This window comes from Scyliorhinus torazame, chromosome 10 (genome assembly GCF_047496885.1).
Source record: "Scyliorhinus torazame isolate Kashiwa2021f chromosome 10, sScyTor2.1, whole genome shotgun sequence".
Classification (NCBI taxonomy): Eukaryota; Metazoa; Chordata; class Chondrichthyes; order Carcharhiniformes; family Scyliorhinidae; genus Scyliorhinus; species Scyliorhinus torazame.
In genome coordinates this window covers 198,276,426-198,293,818 of record NC_092716.1, presented here as the reverse complement: position 1 = coordinate 198,293,818, position 17,393 = coordinate 198,276,426, and the positions used below count along the sequence as shown (strand labels likewise).

The 17,393-nt window shown below is 45.8% G+C and overlaps 1 protein-coding gene across 4 annotated transcripts in view; it reads left to right on the top strand.

Moving 5' to 3' along the window:
• Positions 1-17,393, top strand: part of mpped2a (metallophosphoesterase domain containing 2a) — a 289,849-nt gene that overhangs the window by 41,802 nt on the left and 230,654 nt on the right. For all 4 annotated transcript variants that reach the window (XM_072466237.1, XM_072466240.1, XM_072466238.1 and 1 more), the window contains exon 3: positions 5,762-5,943. In XM_072466237.1, the coding sequence (XP_072322338.1) occupies positions 5,762-5,943 (182 nt within the window). The remainder of the gene's footprint in view (positions 1-5,761; positions 5,944-17,393) is intronic.

Genomic DNA, 17,393 nt, shown 5'->3' with positions numbered 1-17,393 from the left:
GCTGACGGCATTCCCGCGAATGCGCATTGGAGGGAGTCTCTTCTGCCTCTGCCATGGTGGAGACCGTGGCGGAGGCGGAAGGGAAAGAGTGCCCCCACGGCACAGGCCCACCCGTGGATCGGTGGGCCCCGATCGCGGGCCAGGCCACTGTGGGGGCACCCCCCGGGGCTAGATCGCCCCGCGCCCCCCCCTCGGACCCCGGAGCCCGCCCGCGCCACCTTGTCCCGCCGGTAAGGTAGGTGGTTTAATCTACGCCGGCGGGACAGGCATTTTAGCGGCGGGACTTCGGCCCATCCGGGCCGGAGAATCGCGGGGGGGGGGGCCCGCCTACCGGCGCAGCGCGATTCCCGCCCCCGCCGAATATCCGGTGCCGGAGAATTCGGCAACCGGCGGGGGCGGGATTCACGCCAGCCCCCGGCGATTCTCCGTCCCGGCGGGGGGTCGGAGAATCTCGCCCATGATAAGTACACAATGTAAATACATAGACACAAACATCGGGTGAAGTATACGGAGTGTAATGCTACTCAGCAGAGAAGATGCATGGAGAGATCAGATCAGTCCATAAGAGGGACATTCAGGATTAAGGCAAAAGTGGGAAGAAGCTGTTTTTGAGTCCGTTTGTGTGTGTTCTCAGACTTTTGTACCTCCTGCCTGATGGAAGAAGTTGGAAGAGTGAGTAAGCTGGGTGGGAGGGGCCTTTGATTATGCTGCCCGCTTTCCCCAGGCAGCGGAAGGTGTCGCCGAATCAATGGATGGGAGGCGAGTTTGTGTGATGGACTGGGCTGTGTGCACGACTCTCCGTGATTTCTTATGGTCTTGGGTCAAACAGTTGCCATATCAGGCTGTCACCCATCTCCTCCTGGGCACAATTGATGCTGACAGGGATGTGTACGACACTTCACTTCCTGAAGAGAGATTGTTGTCGTTACACCACGTCACTAGGTTCTCTATCGCCCTCCTGTACTCTGACTCATCATTGTTCAAGATCCGACCCACTACGGTCGTGTCATCAGCAAACGTAGATGGAGTTGGAGCCAAATTTTACCGCACCGTCGTGTGTGAATGGGGGGTATAGTAGGGAGCTAAGTAGCAGCCTTACGTGGCCCCGGTATTGAGGACTATCGTGGAGGAGGTGTTGTCATTTGTCCTTGCTGATTGTGGTCGATGGGTCAGGAAGTTGAGGATCCAGCTGCAGAGGGAGGAGCCAAGTCCTACGTTTTGGAGTTTTGATATGAGCTTGGCTGGGATTATGGTGTTGAAGGCAGAGCTGTAGTCAATGAATAGGTGGATAACATAGGAGTTCTTATTCAGATTCTCCAAGGATGTGTGTGGGGCCAGGGAGATGGTGTCTGCTATGGACTGGTTGAGGTGGTATGTGAATTGCAGTGGTTCAAGACATTCTGCGAGTATGAAGTTGATGTGTCTCATAACCAACCCCTTGAAGCACTTCATAATGATAGATGTCAAGGCCACCGGGCAGTAGTCGTTGAGACACGTTGCATGGTTCTTCTTTGGCACTGGTATGATCATGGTCTTCTTGAAGAACGTGGGAACTTCGGAAGGGAGTAGGGAGAGTTTGAAGATGTCCGCGAACACACCCAGCAGTTGGTCCTTGCAGGATATGAGTGCACATTGCTTTCTGACGGTTCACTTTCAAGAAGGCCGATCTGGCTTCTGAGGCTGTGACGGCAGGTATGGGTGTGTCAGAGGCTGCTGGGTAAGTTGACAGCAGTTTGATGGTTTCCTGCTCCAAACGAGCATAGAATGCATTGAGTTCATCGGGGAGGGGTAGCTGTTGCCAGAGATTATACTCAGCTGCCTAAACTATTCAATCTCTCTTCATAAAACAAACCCCTCAGGTGGGATTCTCCAACCTTCCAGCTGCATACTTCTTGGCAGTGGGAGCCATTGCCTTGCTGTTAGCCTTGTCTCAATGGCTGCGTTTCCACTTCTGACTCGAGCACATTTAGAATGCTCTGATATTTTCTCCATAGTCTTGCAAATGTCTCCTTTTTTAAAAGTTACCATTGAATCTGCTTTCACCACTTTTTCAGGCAGTCCAGATCACAACTTTCTGAATAAATAAACTTCTGAGCATTTCACTGTTTGGCCTTTGCCAGTGGAAAGTACGGGTGCGATTTTCCATGCACCCCGTGGCGTGTGTTGCAGCGGTGGAGGTGGCCCGGCAATGACACCTTGTGTCTTGCAGTCCTGCCATTGTCAACATGGTTTCTCGTTGTTTGCATACCATCTGCCCCACTCCGCCCCGCCTCCCCTGCACAGCCAGGGAACCCTTGGCAGGGTGGGGGGGTCGCTGTTGGTGGGAACAGGAGATCCCGCCGGTGGGAATGCATGTAAAATTCCAGACTATTTCTCCATACCTACTCTATCACTCCCTTATTGGATTTCCCTTTTACCATCGCGCCCTAACCCTCTCTGCTGTTAAGATAACTAGGACGCGAATTAATGCGTAAAAAACAGAATCCTTCTTTGGGAGCTTGATAGCGGGGTGTTGCGGCCCCAAGAACGACCCCTATCTATCGGGATCGCTGTGATGTGTTGCCAACTTGTGTGGGGGTTGCTGATACTTTGGCTGCACCAGTTCCTGACGGGTGCTATCTAACGGGACTCTGCCATCTTTCTGGCCTCGGTGAGGAGCGCCCCATCGAGGCTGCACTTCTGTCATTTAACTTGTCAGTGCAGGAAGAGTACTCGCGGATCGGGATGCCACTTTTAAATGTCGCCCCAATCTTTCGACCCCTCCATACTCCCACACTGTGGCTTTTGGACCTCCCCCCCCACCCGCCACTGCCCCAAGTTACCTCTTAGGGGGTCCTCAAGTCCCTCCCCCTCCCCCTCACACTACCTCTTGAGGACAGGGCATCCTTGGGCCTGATCCCTGGAATGGGCAACCTGGCACCCAGGCACTCATGCATTCCAGTCTGACACCCTGGCAGTGCCCCGTTACTTCGCACTGCCACCCTGGCAATGAGAGGGTGGCACTGCCAGGGTGCTTGGGTGGCAGTGCCAAGACGCCCGGGTGTCAGCAGGAATGCCAGGGTACCACCCTGCCCAGAGCCTGACCACCCGGGGCCTACAATGGCCTGGGAGAGCCTCCATGTGCTGTTAGGCCTGGTTCCCATTTGTATGGATGCATGCTAAATGCGCCGTCGCGAGGTCTCCAAGGTGAAGCTGTTAGTTTCTGGGCCCCGGGGGAATACAGAGTAGATATATTTAAATGAGCCAATATGCTAAGCTGGATCACACCCATTGTGGGCGAGATCCTGATCGCGAGATTTTAATAAATCTCATGAGGCGTGCTGAGTATCGCAAATCTTGTGAGAGACCTCTCGCGACCTTAAACGGCCTTTTTGCATCACCAAGTCAGACATGACGTGGGCATTAAATCATGGCTCTAGGCTCAAATATCCAAATTCCGAAAAGTGTAAGGTGCTTTCTCCTTTAGTAAGCAAATAAAAGCTTTTCTTGCCAGCTAATTTATCAAGTATTTATATATGTTTATATACGTATTTTGAATCTTGGCAGGTTAAATAATCTATAGAAACTCATTATTACGCACTTGTGAATGTAGAAAATTGATGGAGAGAAAAAGGCTTTGTGATTCATCAGGCTCTGCCCCACACCAGCGCACCGGAACGTATTGAGCAGACATCTCCCTGTCTCTCGCTCTCTGTCCAATCTGCACAGGCATATGGGGCGGGATTCTCCACCCACGTGATTCTCCATTTTGCCGGCGCCCCGGAGTTTCCCGAAGGCGTGGAGCTGCCCCACAATGGGAAACCCCATTGACCGGCCGGCAGAACGGAGAATCCCGCCGGCGGGCTGGGGCAGAAATGTGGCATGGCAGGGCGGAGAATCGAGCCCGTGATCTCCAGGAAGTGTCAGTGAAACCTCTCTGAGCTGGTATGGAAATGATTGCTGTGTAAAGTTCCTTACTGAGCCATCGCAGACAATTAAAACCAGTCCAGGAGATCACACTGATGAAGTGATCTCTATAAAGTAAATACCTTTTTATGTGATGTGACCTCTGCTCGGGAGTGCAGGGCAGAGAAGAGGGTGGTCCTTGCGTTCACAGGTCCTAACCATGAGGAATGTCAGGAAAGACTTGCACTTATATATAGCCTTCTTCATGGCCACAGGACATCCTAAAACATTTCCCAGCTAATATTGCAGTATAATCACTCCTGTAATGCAAGAAAACCAACAGCTAATGGGCAGTATAGTGGTTAGCACTGTGGCTTCACAGCGCCAGGGTCCCAGGTTCGATTCCTGGCTTGGGATCACTGAATGTGCGGAACCTGCACCTTCTCCCCGTGCCTGCGTGAGTTTACTCCGGGTACACTAGTTTCCTCCTACAAGTCCTGATAGACGTGCTGTTAGGTCAGTTGGACATTCTGAATTCTCCCTCAGTCCTCAGTGTACCTGAACTGCTGCCGGCGACTAGGGGATTTTCACAGTAACTTCATTGCAGTGTTAATGTAAGCCTACTTGTGACAATAATAAAGATTGTTATTATAACTTACAACTGCAATTTGACATTGACCAGATAATCTGTTTTTAGTGATATTGGTCGAAGGATAAATATTGTCACCGGCACCAGAAAATACAATCCAGCTCTCTGCTGAATAGTACAATGACAAATAGCACCTTGATTTCATCCCTGTTCCAAAAGGTGACACCTCCAACAGTGCAGCACTCCTCAGTACTGCACCGTGAGCGTTAGCCTGGATTTGCTGCTCAAGCCTGTTTAGTGGGGGGCTTGAACCCACAACCTTCTGACCCAGCAGTAAAAGAGTGCTTTCCACTGAGCGCCAGCTGACCAAGGGTAGCCTCCAACCTTTCAAAGGAAGATGGCCTTCAGGTAATACTGTCAAGTTGTGGACGATGGTGAAAAATAGAGAATTGGTAGATCTGAAACAGTACTTCCAACTAAACCACAATAGTTTGACAGAGGATGCAGTGCCACGCTAGGAAAGGACAAAATTCGGACTGGTGATGACAATTTATTTGACACGATGAATGTTCAACAGATGGAATGGATTTCCAGGTAAAGTAAAAAGAAAGAAAGCCTTAGAGACATTGAAGAAACAATTTGGAGTCAGAATGACAGAAGATAGGATGAAATCAGATGGGCCAAATGGCCTTATGTTGTGATGTATTCTTGCTTCTTATATTCTTGCAATTAAAAAAAACTCTGTTACTTTAGAGCATTCTCTGAATAAATTTGAAATATAACCTCATTTTCTGTACTTATTATACTCCTGTGGTGTTTAATGGGTTAATAAATCATATGTTCTTCATATAAAAAAACAGACATACAAGTGCTGTCAGCAGCCGAGAAACCTTTTCCTGCTATAAAAAAATGGAATTGATTTCTCCTTGTCTGAAAAATGTTAAATTAATTGTAGAACAGCGTTGGCCGCAGTTTCTGAAGTGACTTTAATTAGAGCGTAATTTTTAATGAGGTATTGTAAATCATTTGTAATTGCAATTTAATTTATTAAAAAAAGGACATGGTTCCTAACACAGCCCATGTTTTAATTCCCCACTCCCCGAGTGACCCATGTACGTGTGTGTGTATGTGTGTGTGCAAGTTATCAGTGGAGCAATTTAAAGGTTAATTAATGCTAACTGGTCTGCGTTTCTGTCTGGACTGGTCACTAATGAGGAAGCAGCAGATATATTAATGTCTTGTTAATGCCATGATTTTGTCTCTTTATCTTATTGTGCATGCACTCAGGGTTGACCCTGTCCCATATGACACTCCGAAACCAGCAGGCCACACACGATTCGTCTGCGTCTCAGACACACACTCCCGAACAGATGGCATTCAGATGCCGTATGGGGACATACTGCTTCACACGGGTGATTTTACAGAGCTGGGACTCCCCACGGAGGTTAAGAAGTTCAACGATTGGTTAGGTAAGAGTCCTTTTTTTTTGATTGCTCTTTGTGACCATAATTAACCTCTGTTGTACGAATGCCATTCACAATTTTGATAATTAAATCAAAGTGCCCGATAACAATGGGAAGATGGGATTCTAATTATCAATATTTTTATCTCCCTTTTCCTCCCGCATCACTAACCACCACCACCATCCCACGCCCAACCATACCCTCCCCCCCCCACACACACACACACACCGACTTGACCCCAATTCCTAAAAATTATTTAATCAAAAGCACTAATTCTTGGCAGAAGCTGAGGGGTACATTGAAACATCTGTGCCCCGTACTGGGGTCAGTTCTTCAAACATTTATTGCACACCTCCGCTCAGTCCTAAACCACTAATAATTAGCAGGTAATAGGAGGAAATGAAAGGCCCCTTTGATCAGATAAGATGTCAGATATAGGCAGAGAAATGTGCCCTCCTGTCACTTATCCTTTCCAATGTTTCATCTAAAGTAGACTCTTTTCTTATAGCGTAAATGGCAAGTTTTCCGTGAGTTCAAGCCTCTGCAGCTACCCACTTCCAATTGCCTATTGTCGATTGGGGGAGTTTCGGACCACATCGTCTGCATCTCTGGATTCAAAGTCATTTCAAACCCAAGAGAACAGCCGCCTCTCCTTTTCCACAGACCTCCTTGGAATCCCAAAGAATATGTGAGGATGGGAGTAGGGCCATTCAGCCCCTCAAGGCTGTTTGAAGAGATTGTGATTGATCAGTATTTTAACTCCATCCTGGCTTAGAACCCTTAATACCCCTGGTCAGTAAACATCTATTGATCTCTGATCTTAAATCATTGATTGAGCTACCATCTGCTGTGTTTTGAAGGTGATCCTTTGCATTGAGAAGTGTTTCCGAACTTCTGTTCTGAATGCCTAGCTCTGATTTCACAGGGTGAATTTTACACTCCCCTGCTGAGGGCCTTGAAGACGTTTGTGGGGGTGGGGTTGCTGGCAGGAGGGGATGCATGAAATTTATTAGGTGACTTTTCGCCACCTACATATCTGGCTCATTCAGTCGAAAATATTGTGTGTGTGGCGGGGTGGTATAACCTATTGAGGCCCTTAAGTGGCCACTTAAGGTCTTCATCCAGCCTTTTCTGTTATTTTACCAAACACAGAGGAAGGCCCAAGCAGTGTGGGAAGCCTGGCAGCATTAGCGTGTCGTGCAAGGGGACATAGCGGGAAAGGACACCGCCATTGCAGGTTCCCTGAGCCCATTGGTGGCACCCTCCTGCCACGCTCGGGTCATACTACCTGCATTATCCTTGTTCCAGCACCTCTCATACCCACCTCCCAACTTCCTATCCTCCTCGCCAGCCAGGCCTAGCGATATCCCGGTCTTAGCACGGAGTCCAGGCTCCTCTTTATCGAGACTGCCTGTAGTCCTAGCAGTGGGCGCTGCTCCAACCTGGTGCTGCTGTGACTACAGAGCATGTGGGCCATCTGATTAGCCAGCAGCTCTCTAAGGTAGACTTCCTCCTGGAAAGGGGCGGAAATCTGAACTTTAAGAAATTAACACTGTTCTCAGTGTTAAATTGATGCAGGACAGCATCAAGATCATGGGTGGACTCACGCCTGACTTCTTAGCCTTGGAGGGGGTGCAGGGATCATGGTGCCTTTTTATCCAGTCCTATGCCTCCTCTATTTGATTCTCCAACCAGTGAAAAAAACAGTGGGATTTTCTGTCCACTAATGGACAGGTGTATATGGGACATATCCCATCAACGCTTATTTATGTGTCTGTAAAGTCCTTCAGTTCCATGACCCTCTGAGAGTGCAGCATTCCTCTGGTCTCTTGTTTACTTCCCATTCCTTTTTCCCTGCTATTGATTGTCTTGCCTTCAGCTGCCTGGGCCATAAGCTCCTGTTCTCTCGACCATTCTCTCCTCCTTTAAGGTGCTCTCCAAAACCTACCTAATTCACCAAGCTTTTGGTCACTTGACGTAATGTACCCTCCTTTGGCTACATGACAAAGGTGCTTTGGCAAATGGTCCTGTGAAGCGCCTTGAATTGTTTTACTATATTGAAGGTCCTATACAGATGCAAGTAGTTGCAGCTGCGGTTGTTTTAAGGGTGCATTGATCCTGCACTTGTTGTGCCAGTGAACAGATGTGTCGCTTTGCGCTGACACTAGTTGTAGAACAAGTGCAGTCTCATCCTGAAGGGTGGTGGGGGGGGGGGGGGGGGGGGGGGGCGGTGGGACTGGGAGAAGGAAGTAGGGCATGATGGGAAAAATCCATGTGGTAGAAAAGCCTTATTATTTTATTGGTTTGGTCCCCTTGGACTTGTTGGACCATTTTAGATAGTAGTAGGTAGTCAGTCAACCATGTTGGCATGGGAAAGGAGTTACATGTCAGCTACACTGGGGTAAAGATGGCTAGTTTTCTTCCCTAGAAGGACATTAGTGAGCGAGTTGAGTTTTTGCGATAAAACTAATATTGATTATGTTTTTTTTAAGACATTTGATACATAGGGATCAAATTCTTTCTTCTGATTTGACAGGCGTATTAACTTGCATAAATTTAGGGTTGTGAATCTTTTGGAAGTCTCTAACCCAGAGAGCTGTGGATGTTGAGCCATCGAGTCTGTTCAAGGCTGAGATAGATTTTGAAGTCCAGGGGAATTGAAGGATTTTGATATAGGAGGATGTATACAGTTAGGATAAAGACTGGGGAGAGATGTAGGAGGACATACAGAGTTGGGATAAAGACTTGGGGGTCAGAGAGTAAAAGATTAACATCAGGAGCACCTGATATTGATATAACTAGTGCTCTAACTCGGATGCAACATCACATAATTAAATAACAGATCTGGTGGGAAGCAGAAGTATGACCTTGTGTAAAATACTGGGATGTACATAGATTTGTAAATAAACAAGTCATAGGGCGGTGATTAGATCCTCTCTTGTGGGAGATGGTCATTGCCTGGCACTTGTGTGGTGCAAATGTAACTTGCCACTTGTCAGCCCTCACCTGGATATTGCCCAGGTCTTGCTGCATTTGGACATTGGCTGCTTCATTACCTGAGGCTTCGCGAATGGTGCTGAACATTGTCAGTCATCTGCGAACATGGACGAGAGGTCATGGATGGAGCAGCTGAAGATGGTTGGGCCTAGGATACTACTCTGAGGAACTCCTGCAGTGATGTCCTGGAGTTAAGATGATTGACCTCCAACCACCACAACCATCTTCCTTTGTGCCCTGGTGTGACTCCAACCAGTGGAGAGTTTGCCCCCTGATTCCCATTGACACCAGTTTAGCTAGGGCTCCTTGATGCCATACTCTGTCAAATGCTGTCTTGATGTCAAGGGCAGTCACTCTCATCTCAACCCTGGCATTCAGCTCTTTTGTCCATGTTCAAACCAAGGCTGTAATGAGGCCAGGAGCTGGCGGAACCCAAACTGAGGTCCATGAGCAGGCTATTGCGGAATGAATGCTGCTTGATAGCACTGTGGATGACTCCTTCCATCACTTTGCTGATGATGGAGAGTAGACTGATAGGGTGATAATTAGCTGGGTTAATTTTACCTGTTTCTTGTGTACAGGACACACCTGGGCAATTTTTTACATTTCTACATTGCTGGGTAGACGCCAGTGTTGTAGCTCTACTGGAACAGCTCCGGAAAGTTCTGGAGCACAAGCCTTCAGTGCTATTGCTGGAATATTGTCAGGGCCCACAGCCCCCAGATGTTAGTAAGGAGGACTTTGCAGGGTCAACAGGGTCGTTTCGCCGTTATCATTTCGGGTACCTGGGTCGATGGTGGGTTGTCCATGTGGTTTGAATTTAAATTCCCCCACCTGGTGTGGTGGGATTCGAATGCGGGTCTCTGGATTACTAGTCCAGCGACAATACCACTACGCCACTGCCTCCCCAGCTTCTATGTCTTATGTTTTTGTCCTTATGTAAAATTTGATGTTGAAATTATGGAGATAATTATTTCACATGAATTGTTGAATATTAGTACAAAAACCTCGACAGCAGAGCTTTCTACCTTTACAGGTGGTCAACAGATGTAGCTTCCTTATTTGTAGTTATGTGCATTACAGACTCCTGGTCCGCCAACGCCTTGATTTAAAATTTTCATCCTTGTGTTCATGGCCTCACCCCTCCCTGCCTTTGTAACCAACTTTAGCCCTTAGCTGATGAGGTCCTAAGCTCTGAAATCCTCTCACAAGTCCTCTCCGCCGCTCTACCTTCCCCTCCTTCTTTCATCCGCTTCTTAAAACCTACTCCTTTGGCCAAACTTTTGGTCACCTGTTCTAATATCTCTCTATGTGACTCGGTGTCAAATTTTGCTTGATGATCGGCCCTGTGAAGTTTCTTGGGATGTTTTATTCCATTCAAGCTACCAAATCGGTGCAGATTGTTGTAGTCCTTTCTCATTGTTTTGACTCCTCGTTGGTTAAGGATACATAAGACATATCAAGGCTCAATTTCTCTTCAGTGCCTGGATACTATAGGCAAACTAGGCAATGACACATCCTGCTCATCTTTCCAATAGTTCCCCACCCATGGGTGCTTTATACTCTGACACTGAAGAGGAAATAATCCTTAACATATCCCCACACCCCTCAATTTTTTAAAACACAATGGACGGGATTTTCCAGCCCCTCTGTGGTGTATTTTGTGGCAGTGGAGGCAGCCTGCCATTCACTGGAGGCAGGATCTTCCAGTAACGCCGCTGTCAATGGCGTTTCCTGTTGTTCGCACACTCCGCCACCAGGGAACCAAGGGGTCACCATTGGCAGGACCAGAACATCCCCCCAGTGGGAACGTCAGGGAAGTCTTTCCCAATGTTTTTGTTGGCAACGTCGTCGTTCTAGATTTTGTGAAAGCAAGAGCATTAATAAACACCTTTAAGATTGCCCAAGAGGCTGCACCCATTAATTACCTCCTTCTCCCCCTCCCCCATCTCAGTAAACAAACAGGTAAATTGGCGATTTAGTGAGTGTTTTCCAATTGTTCTTGCACACTTGTGATTGAGGGCCTTTATCACATACTCAATACCTGGGAGCTAAAACCCTTTTTATACTGTTAGTGAAACAATGGGAATGCATTCATGAATGGCTGGTTATGCTATGTAATGTGGTGTTTGATAATGCTGCTATTACCTTTTAAGTTCTCCTTCAAGAACAATGGAATTCTACCATTGCTACTGTGATGTCTAGGAGCCCATGGCAGGTTGTGTGTAATATGTAAATGGTTGAACATCATACAACAGAAGATCTTTAATGAGATCTTTGATGGTTTCTTCAGTTATTTGTTCGTTCGTCTCCCCTTCACTCAAGTTATCAAACAGTGGAATTTTGATCAGCGAGTGGAAGGTAATGTCAGCTTCTTGTGATGTTGTTTCAACGTCAAAGATGCATGTATATAACACCATTTACTATTTCTGGACATCCCAAAATGTTTTACAACCAATGAAGTACATTTTTTAAAAAAGTGTAGCCACAGTTATAATGTAGAAAAGTGGCAGCCAATTTGTGTGCAGCAAGTTCACAGAAAACAGCAATGGGATAATGAGAAGATAATCCACTTTGTGTTGTTGATTTGGCGATAAATATGGCACGAAGGAAAACTCCTCTTTAAATAATGCCATGGGATCTTTTACACCCACCTGTGAAGGAAAACGGGAGCTGGGTTTAACATCTCATCCAAAAGACAGCACCTCCAACACTGCAGCGGTTCCTTGGCACTGCGTTGTGAGTGTCAGCTTACACTTTGTACTGAAGTGGAGTGAGGGCCTCAAATCCCTTACAGTATGACTTTGAGGTGAATGTGTTTCTCAGTGAGCCACAGCTGGCACCAAGACAGGTACCAGTCGTGGCTAAGATGGTAACACCCTCTCCCTCACTTCTGAACCACGAGGCCCCGGCTTCAAGTGCCACTCCAGGGCTTGAGCACAAAAATTAAGGCTGACTGCTCTGTCGCAGATGTTTGTTTTTGGATGAGATGTTAAATTGCGCCTCATTTTCCTGTTTGGGTCGGTGTAAATGATCCCATGGCTCCATTTCAAATGACAGAGGAGTTCTCCTTGGTGCTATGGCCAATATTTAACCCTGAATCAACATCACTAAACAGATTATGTGGTCATTATCTCATTGCTGTTTGTGGGAGCTTGCTGTGCACAGGGGTTGCTTAATTCCTACCGTACAACAATGAATACATGTCAAAAGTACTTCATTGGTTGTAAAGCACTTTGAGACAGCCGGCAGGTGTGGAAAACACTATATAAATGCAAGATTGTTTTTTAAACCTTCGATTCCCAGATGCCACTTAACCACGTGCAATAAGCTTCTTGTTCTGCGAATAACACACATGCCATGATATGGTGTGATTTTCAAACAAAACTTTAGAAGCTGCAATTAAAAGATTAAATTATTTGCTTGAAGTCTGTCCTGCACAGAAAATGGGATCATGTATTGACATATTTAAAAGTAATGTTCGATTGTACTCAGCTGTAGTCTGAACAATCAACCTCAAGAGTGGAAAATGCAATTTATTTGCAATAATTGTATTTTGCTTTCTTGCTGCTCAATATACAGTAAGCTGATTTCAACCTTCCATTTCTTTTTGATTAGTGAAAAAGTGCCACATAAATTGATCTGTGATGCACACAGGGGATATTCCAGAATTTCAAAAACTGAGGGATGGCTTTTATTATTAAATTGTGGAAGATTATGCCAACCTCTGCTATAGTTTCAGGCTACCCTAGTACCTTGCAAAAAGAAGTTAAGTCCATAACTTGTTTATTAAGGGAAAGTATTGAGGTTTTTTTAATAGTATTTGGCCTTTAAGCGTCTGAGAGTGTAATATACTGTTTTGTCTCCATATTATTGTTAACCTCTTCGTTTACAGAAACTGTAGAAAGTGTATTCCTTGCAGCTTGTTCTCGAAACAAAGAAAGATCCTCCCGATTTTAAAGGAGAATTGCCTCACAAATAAGCTTACTAGGATCATAGGAATAGGAGGAGGCCATTCAACCACTTGAATTTGGTCTGCCATTCAGTTAGAGCATGGCTGGTCTGTATCTTTGCTTCATTAACCCACCTCGGTTCTGTATTTCCTTCATTCCCTCACCTAACAAAAATCTATTTATTTTTATTCATTTATAGGATGTGGGTGTCGCATTTGTTGCCCATCCCTAGTTGCCCTTGAAGGTGGTGGTGAACTGCCTTCTTGAACCTCTGCAGTTCCTAAGTTGTAGGTGCACCCAGTCTTGACATTTTCAATTTGACTCCCAACTTCAACAGTGTGCTGGGGGAATGGGTTTCATATTTCTGCTGCCCTTTGACCGAAGACATGTTTTCTGATGGCAACCTGGCACTTTGGGCTACATAGAGCCCCTTCTTTTGGACTCTGTGCCAGATGAAATATTTTCTATCAACCCTGTAAACTTTGACCATCTTGTTATCACTTCAATTATATCCCCCCCTTAATATTTTACACTTGAGGCTATGCAAAACTCGCATGTGTTACCTGACTCAATTAGCCCTGGCATCAATCTGCTGGATCTATGCTGCCTCCCCTCCAAGGTGAGTATATAAGTCCGGGGACATGCAGTGCCCAGAACTAACACAGTTATCCCAAATAGGCGCAAACCAGAAATTTATATAACTACAGCATAACTTTCTCCCCATTGTATTCAAGCCCCCTTGAGATGAAGACTAGCTTTCCATTAGCCTTTCAATTTTTAATTATTAATTCATACCTTTTGAAGTTGCATTTGATCTACTTGCTCTGGTATGGCAGTGTATTCTTGCTTCGGCATCTTTCTTTGCCAAGTAGAATTCAGTGATAGTGTTGGGTCATATTAATAAGAGCCAAGACCGACTTCATAGGTCTTTGGGTCACCCAGGAGAGCTCCCTCCACAATGAGTTTCATTGCTTTTGGAACTGGGTTTGACCTGCTCTTTCCAGCCCTGTCTCTGGTTTCAGGGGTACTGCAGCTAACTTGGCACAGCAGGTAGATTGATCTGCAGTATGACAGTGTAATGGTTATAACAGGTGAGCAATTGATGGATTGTTGGTCTACATAAGGGTGGCATAGTGCTATTGTCACTGCATTTGTAATTCAGTGATCCTGAGTAATGCTCTGGGAACTTGTGTACACCACGGCAGATGGCGAAATTTGAAATCAATAAAAAGCTGGAATTAAATGTCTAAGGATGAACACAAAACCATTATCGATTGTTGTAAAAACCCATCTAGTTCACTAATATCCTTTAGGGAAGGAAATCTGCCACCCTTACCTGGTCTGGCCTACACATGATTCCAGATCCACAACAATGACTTTCATTGCGTTTGGAACTGGGTTTGACCCATTGCTGGCTCAACCAGCATTGTGGTTGACTATTAAATGCCCTCTGAAATAGACCAGCAAGCCTCTCAGTTCAAAGATAATTGAGTGCGCCATGAATGACTAAAACAAATAAATAAATCTTTCAAAATGGTGAGAAGCTAGAAACCGTGAAGATTTGTGAAGACTTGGGGCTCCAGGTACGCATGTCAATTAAAAAGTTATGACTCATACAGAAAATAATCAAACAGTCGAATGGAGTGCTGACCCTTCTGTCTCGAGGACTAGAAAATAAAGTCATGCTTCAGCTACACAAAGCCTTGATTAGGTGACATCTTAGTACTTTGAATAGGCTGCTTACCATCACCATCTCGTGTCAATTAGGGATGAGCAATCAATGCCAGCCTTGCCAGTGATGTCCACATCCCATGACAAATAAATTTAAAAAAACATTGTAGGCACCACAACTTCGGAAGGGTATATTAGACTTGGAAGCGCAGCGTAGCATTTGCCAGAATGGTGCTTGGACTTCAAGGGTTAAATTACACACAGTGTGGATGTATTCATTGGAATTTAGAAGTCAGGGGTGATTTGATTATAGTTTTCAAGATATGAAGGGGAAGTGGTAGAGTAGATAGAGAGAAACTATTTCCGCTAGTGGAAGAGTCTAGGACTAGGGGGCATAGTCAAAAAATTAGAGCCAGACCTTTCAGAAATTAAATTAGGAAATGCTTCTATAGACAAAGGGTCTATTAAATCTATGAAAGGGTGGTTGAAGTTTGAAACTCTTCTGCTAACGGCAATTAATGTAAGGCCAATTGTTAATGTTAAATCTGGAATTTATGGATGTCGATTAAGGGATATAGGGATGTCGGTGGACATGTAGAGTTAGCTGCAGATCAGCATGATCTCAGTGAATGGCAGGACAGGCTCGAGAGTCTAAATGTGACCACCCCTGCCCGCCCCCCCCCCCCCCCCCCCCCCCCATTAAAGTTGCCAGATTGTGGTAAAAACCCAACTGCTTTTTTGATGTCCTTCACATTTCTCTAATCTGACCAGCCCGTGACTTCAGTTCCCTGCTCTGAGGAATCGTGGCAAACCACTAAGTTGACTCATCACCTTCTTGGATCAGTGAAATGGGACTCAGTGACATAGATGAGATAGTGCTGTCTTTTTAACAACACCCTGTTTACAGCAAAACCATCAGTTACTTTATTATTGATAAGAACAGAGATTCGTTTTCATAATAAGAGGCAATGTTAAGTAATTGGCAAAAGGCAAATGATTGCCTCATTGTATGGGTGGCACGGTGGCACAGTGGTTAGCACTGCTGCCTCAGGGACCCGGGTTCGATTCCAGCCTTGGGTGAATGGCTGAATGGTGTTTGCATATTCTCCCCGCATCTGGATTTCCTCCGGGTGCTCCGGTTTCCTCTCACAGTCCAAAGATGTGCAGGTTAGGTGGATTGGCTGTGTTAAATTGCCCTTGGTGTCCAACGATATGCAGGAAGTTGGGATTGTTTCTGAGCACTTTCCATGGAGGTGAGCTACTGGTTTCCTAGTGATTAGTAGTATGCTCTGCCACAATAGCAGCCACTTCCTTCCCACTGAAGATGCTTCCATGTCACCACTGCCACTCCTGCCGAAGGCCTTCAGCATTTCCAACACTTGCAAAGAGCTATTGGCCTGATCCACAGGTCCTGCCGATTGGAGCTGCCAAAGCTGGAACCCAGCTGCCTTCTGTTGCTCTATTTATTTATCTCGGTGAACCACAAGCCTTTCCCTTATATCGATCAAATGACCACACAACCAGTTAGTTAGTTCAAAAGATGGTTTATTTACATACACAAGAGTTATCTCAACATGCAAACACAATATCTACTACGAGTTAAACTACACCTATCAGCTCCAATAACCTATACTTAACTTCAGGGCGACTGGCACTGTGCAAATGGATAAAGGCCTTTTTCTGGATTTCACTTGGCTGGTTCGAACAAAGTGGCTCTGTCTCTGCTGGGCTCACCCATCAGGTAGCGATTGTTAGTCTTCAACTTAGCTGGCTGTACCTGCTGCAATTGGGTGGCACAGACCGGATCCAAGAGAGACAGAACACATGGCTGCGCTCTCTTTTATCCCCCTGGGATTTTGCGCTCTTTGGGGCGGTCCTTAACCTTGGACCCAATACTTCGACAGGGCTGTGGCTGTACTGCTTGATTGGTGTCCTATTGTCCTGGGAAAATGGGCCATTGAAATGTAAAAGAGCGGGGGTTTCGGTCAGGTCTAGTTACCTGTGGTTTAGATGCACATAGGCTGTGTACCTGTCTGAGTCCTGGGTTGGCCATAATTCCCATGGTCCTTTGCAGGTGGCCACCTTAGATGGCTACACTTCCCGAATTGGATAGGGTTCCTGGAGGGAGCTTAATTGGATACCTCCAGGTTGATTGCGTCCATTGACTTGCCACTCACTCTTCTGACCAGGAATTCATCCCAACATTGGGATTGATTCGGCAGTGGTAAAACTCAGCCCATTTCTTTAAGCTTCTATCTCATCAGATGCTGCCTAACCTGCTGAGTGTTTCCAGCATTTTCTGTTTTTAGGAACATCACTGCAGTAAGCTAGACAACTTTCAGATTTTTCGTAGCATAGAATCAGAAACAAATTACAGCACAGGAAGGGGCTGTTCGGCCCATCATGTCTCTGCCAGCTCTTTCAAAGAGTCCCATTTCCCCAAAGCGCTGTGCGCAATCAGGTATCTTTTTAAGTCGTTATCTACTTTGCTTTGGAAAGATACAGTTGAGATTGCTACCACACCCTTTCAGACAGTGCAGTCCAAAACATAACCATTAGCTTTGTTTTCTTTTTAAAACAAAATCTCTCCTTGTGGCCGCTGCTTCTTTTTTTGCCGATTATTTTAAATCTTTGTCCTCTGACCCTCTTGCCACTGGATACAGATTCTAACTATTGATTCATAGAATCCTAGATCTGCAGAGAACAGAATCTCACTATTGATTCCCTCAAAACATTTCAGAATATTGAACGCTCTTGTTAAATTTACTCTTAACTTGATCTGCTTAAAGCTTCGTTCCAGCTTTATCTTAAAATATTGCCTTCAGATATGCATCA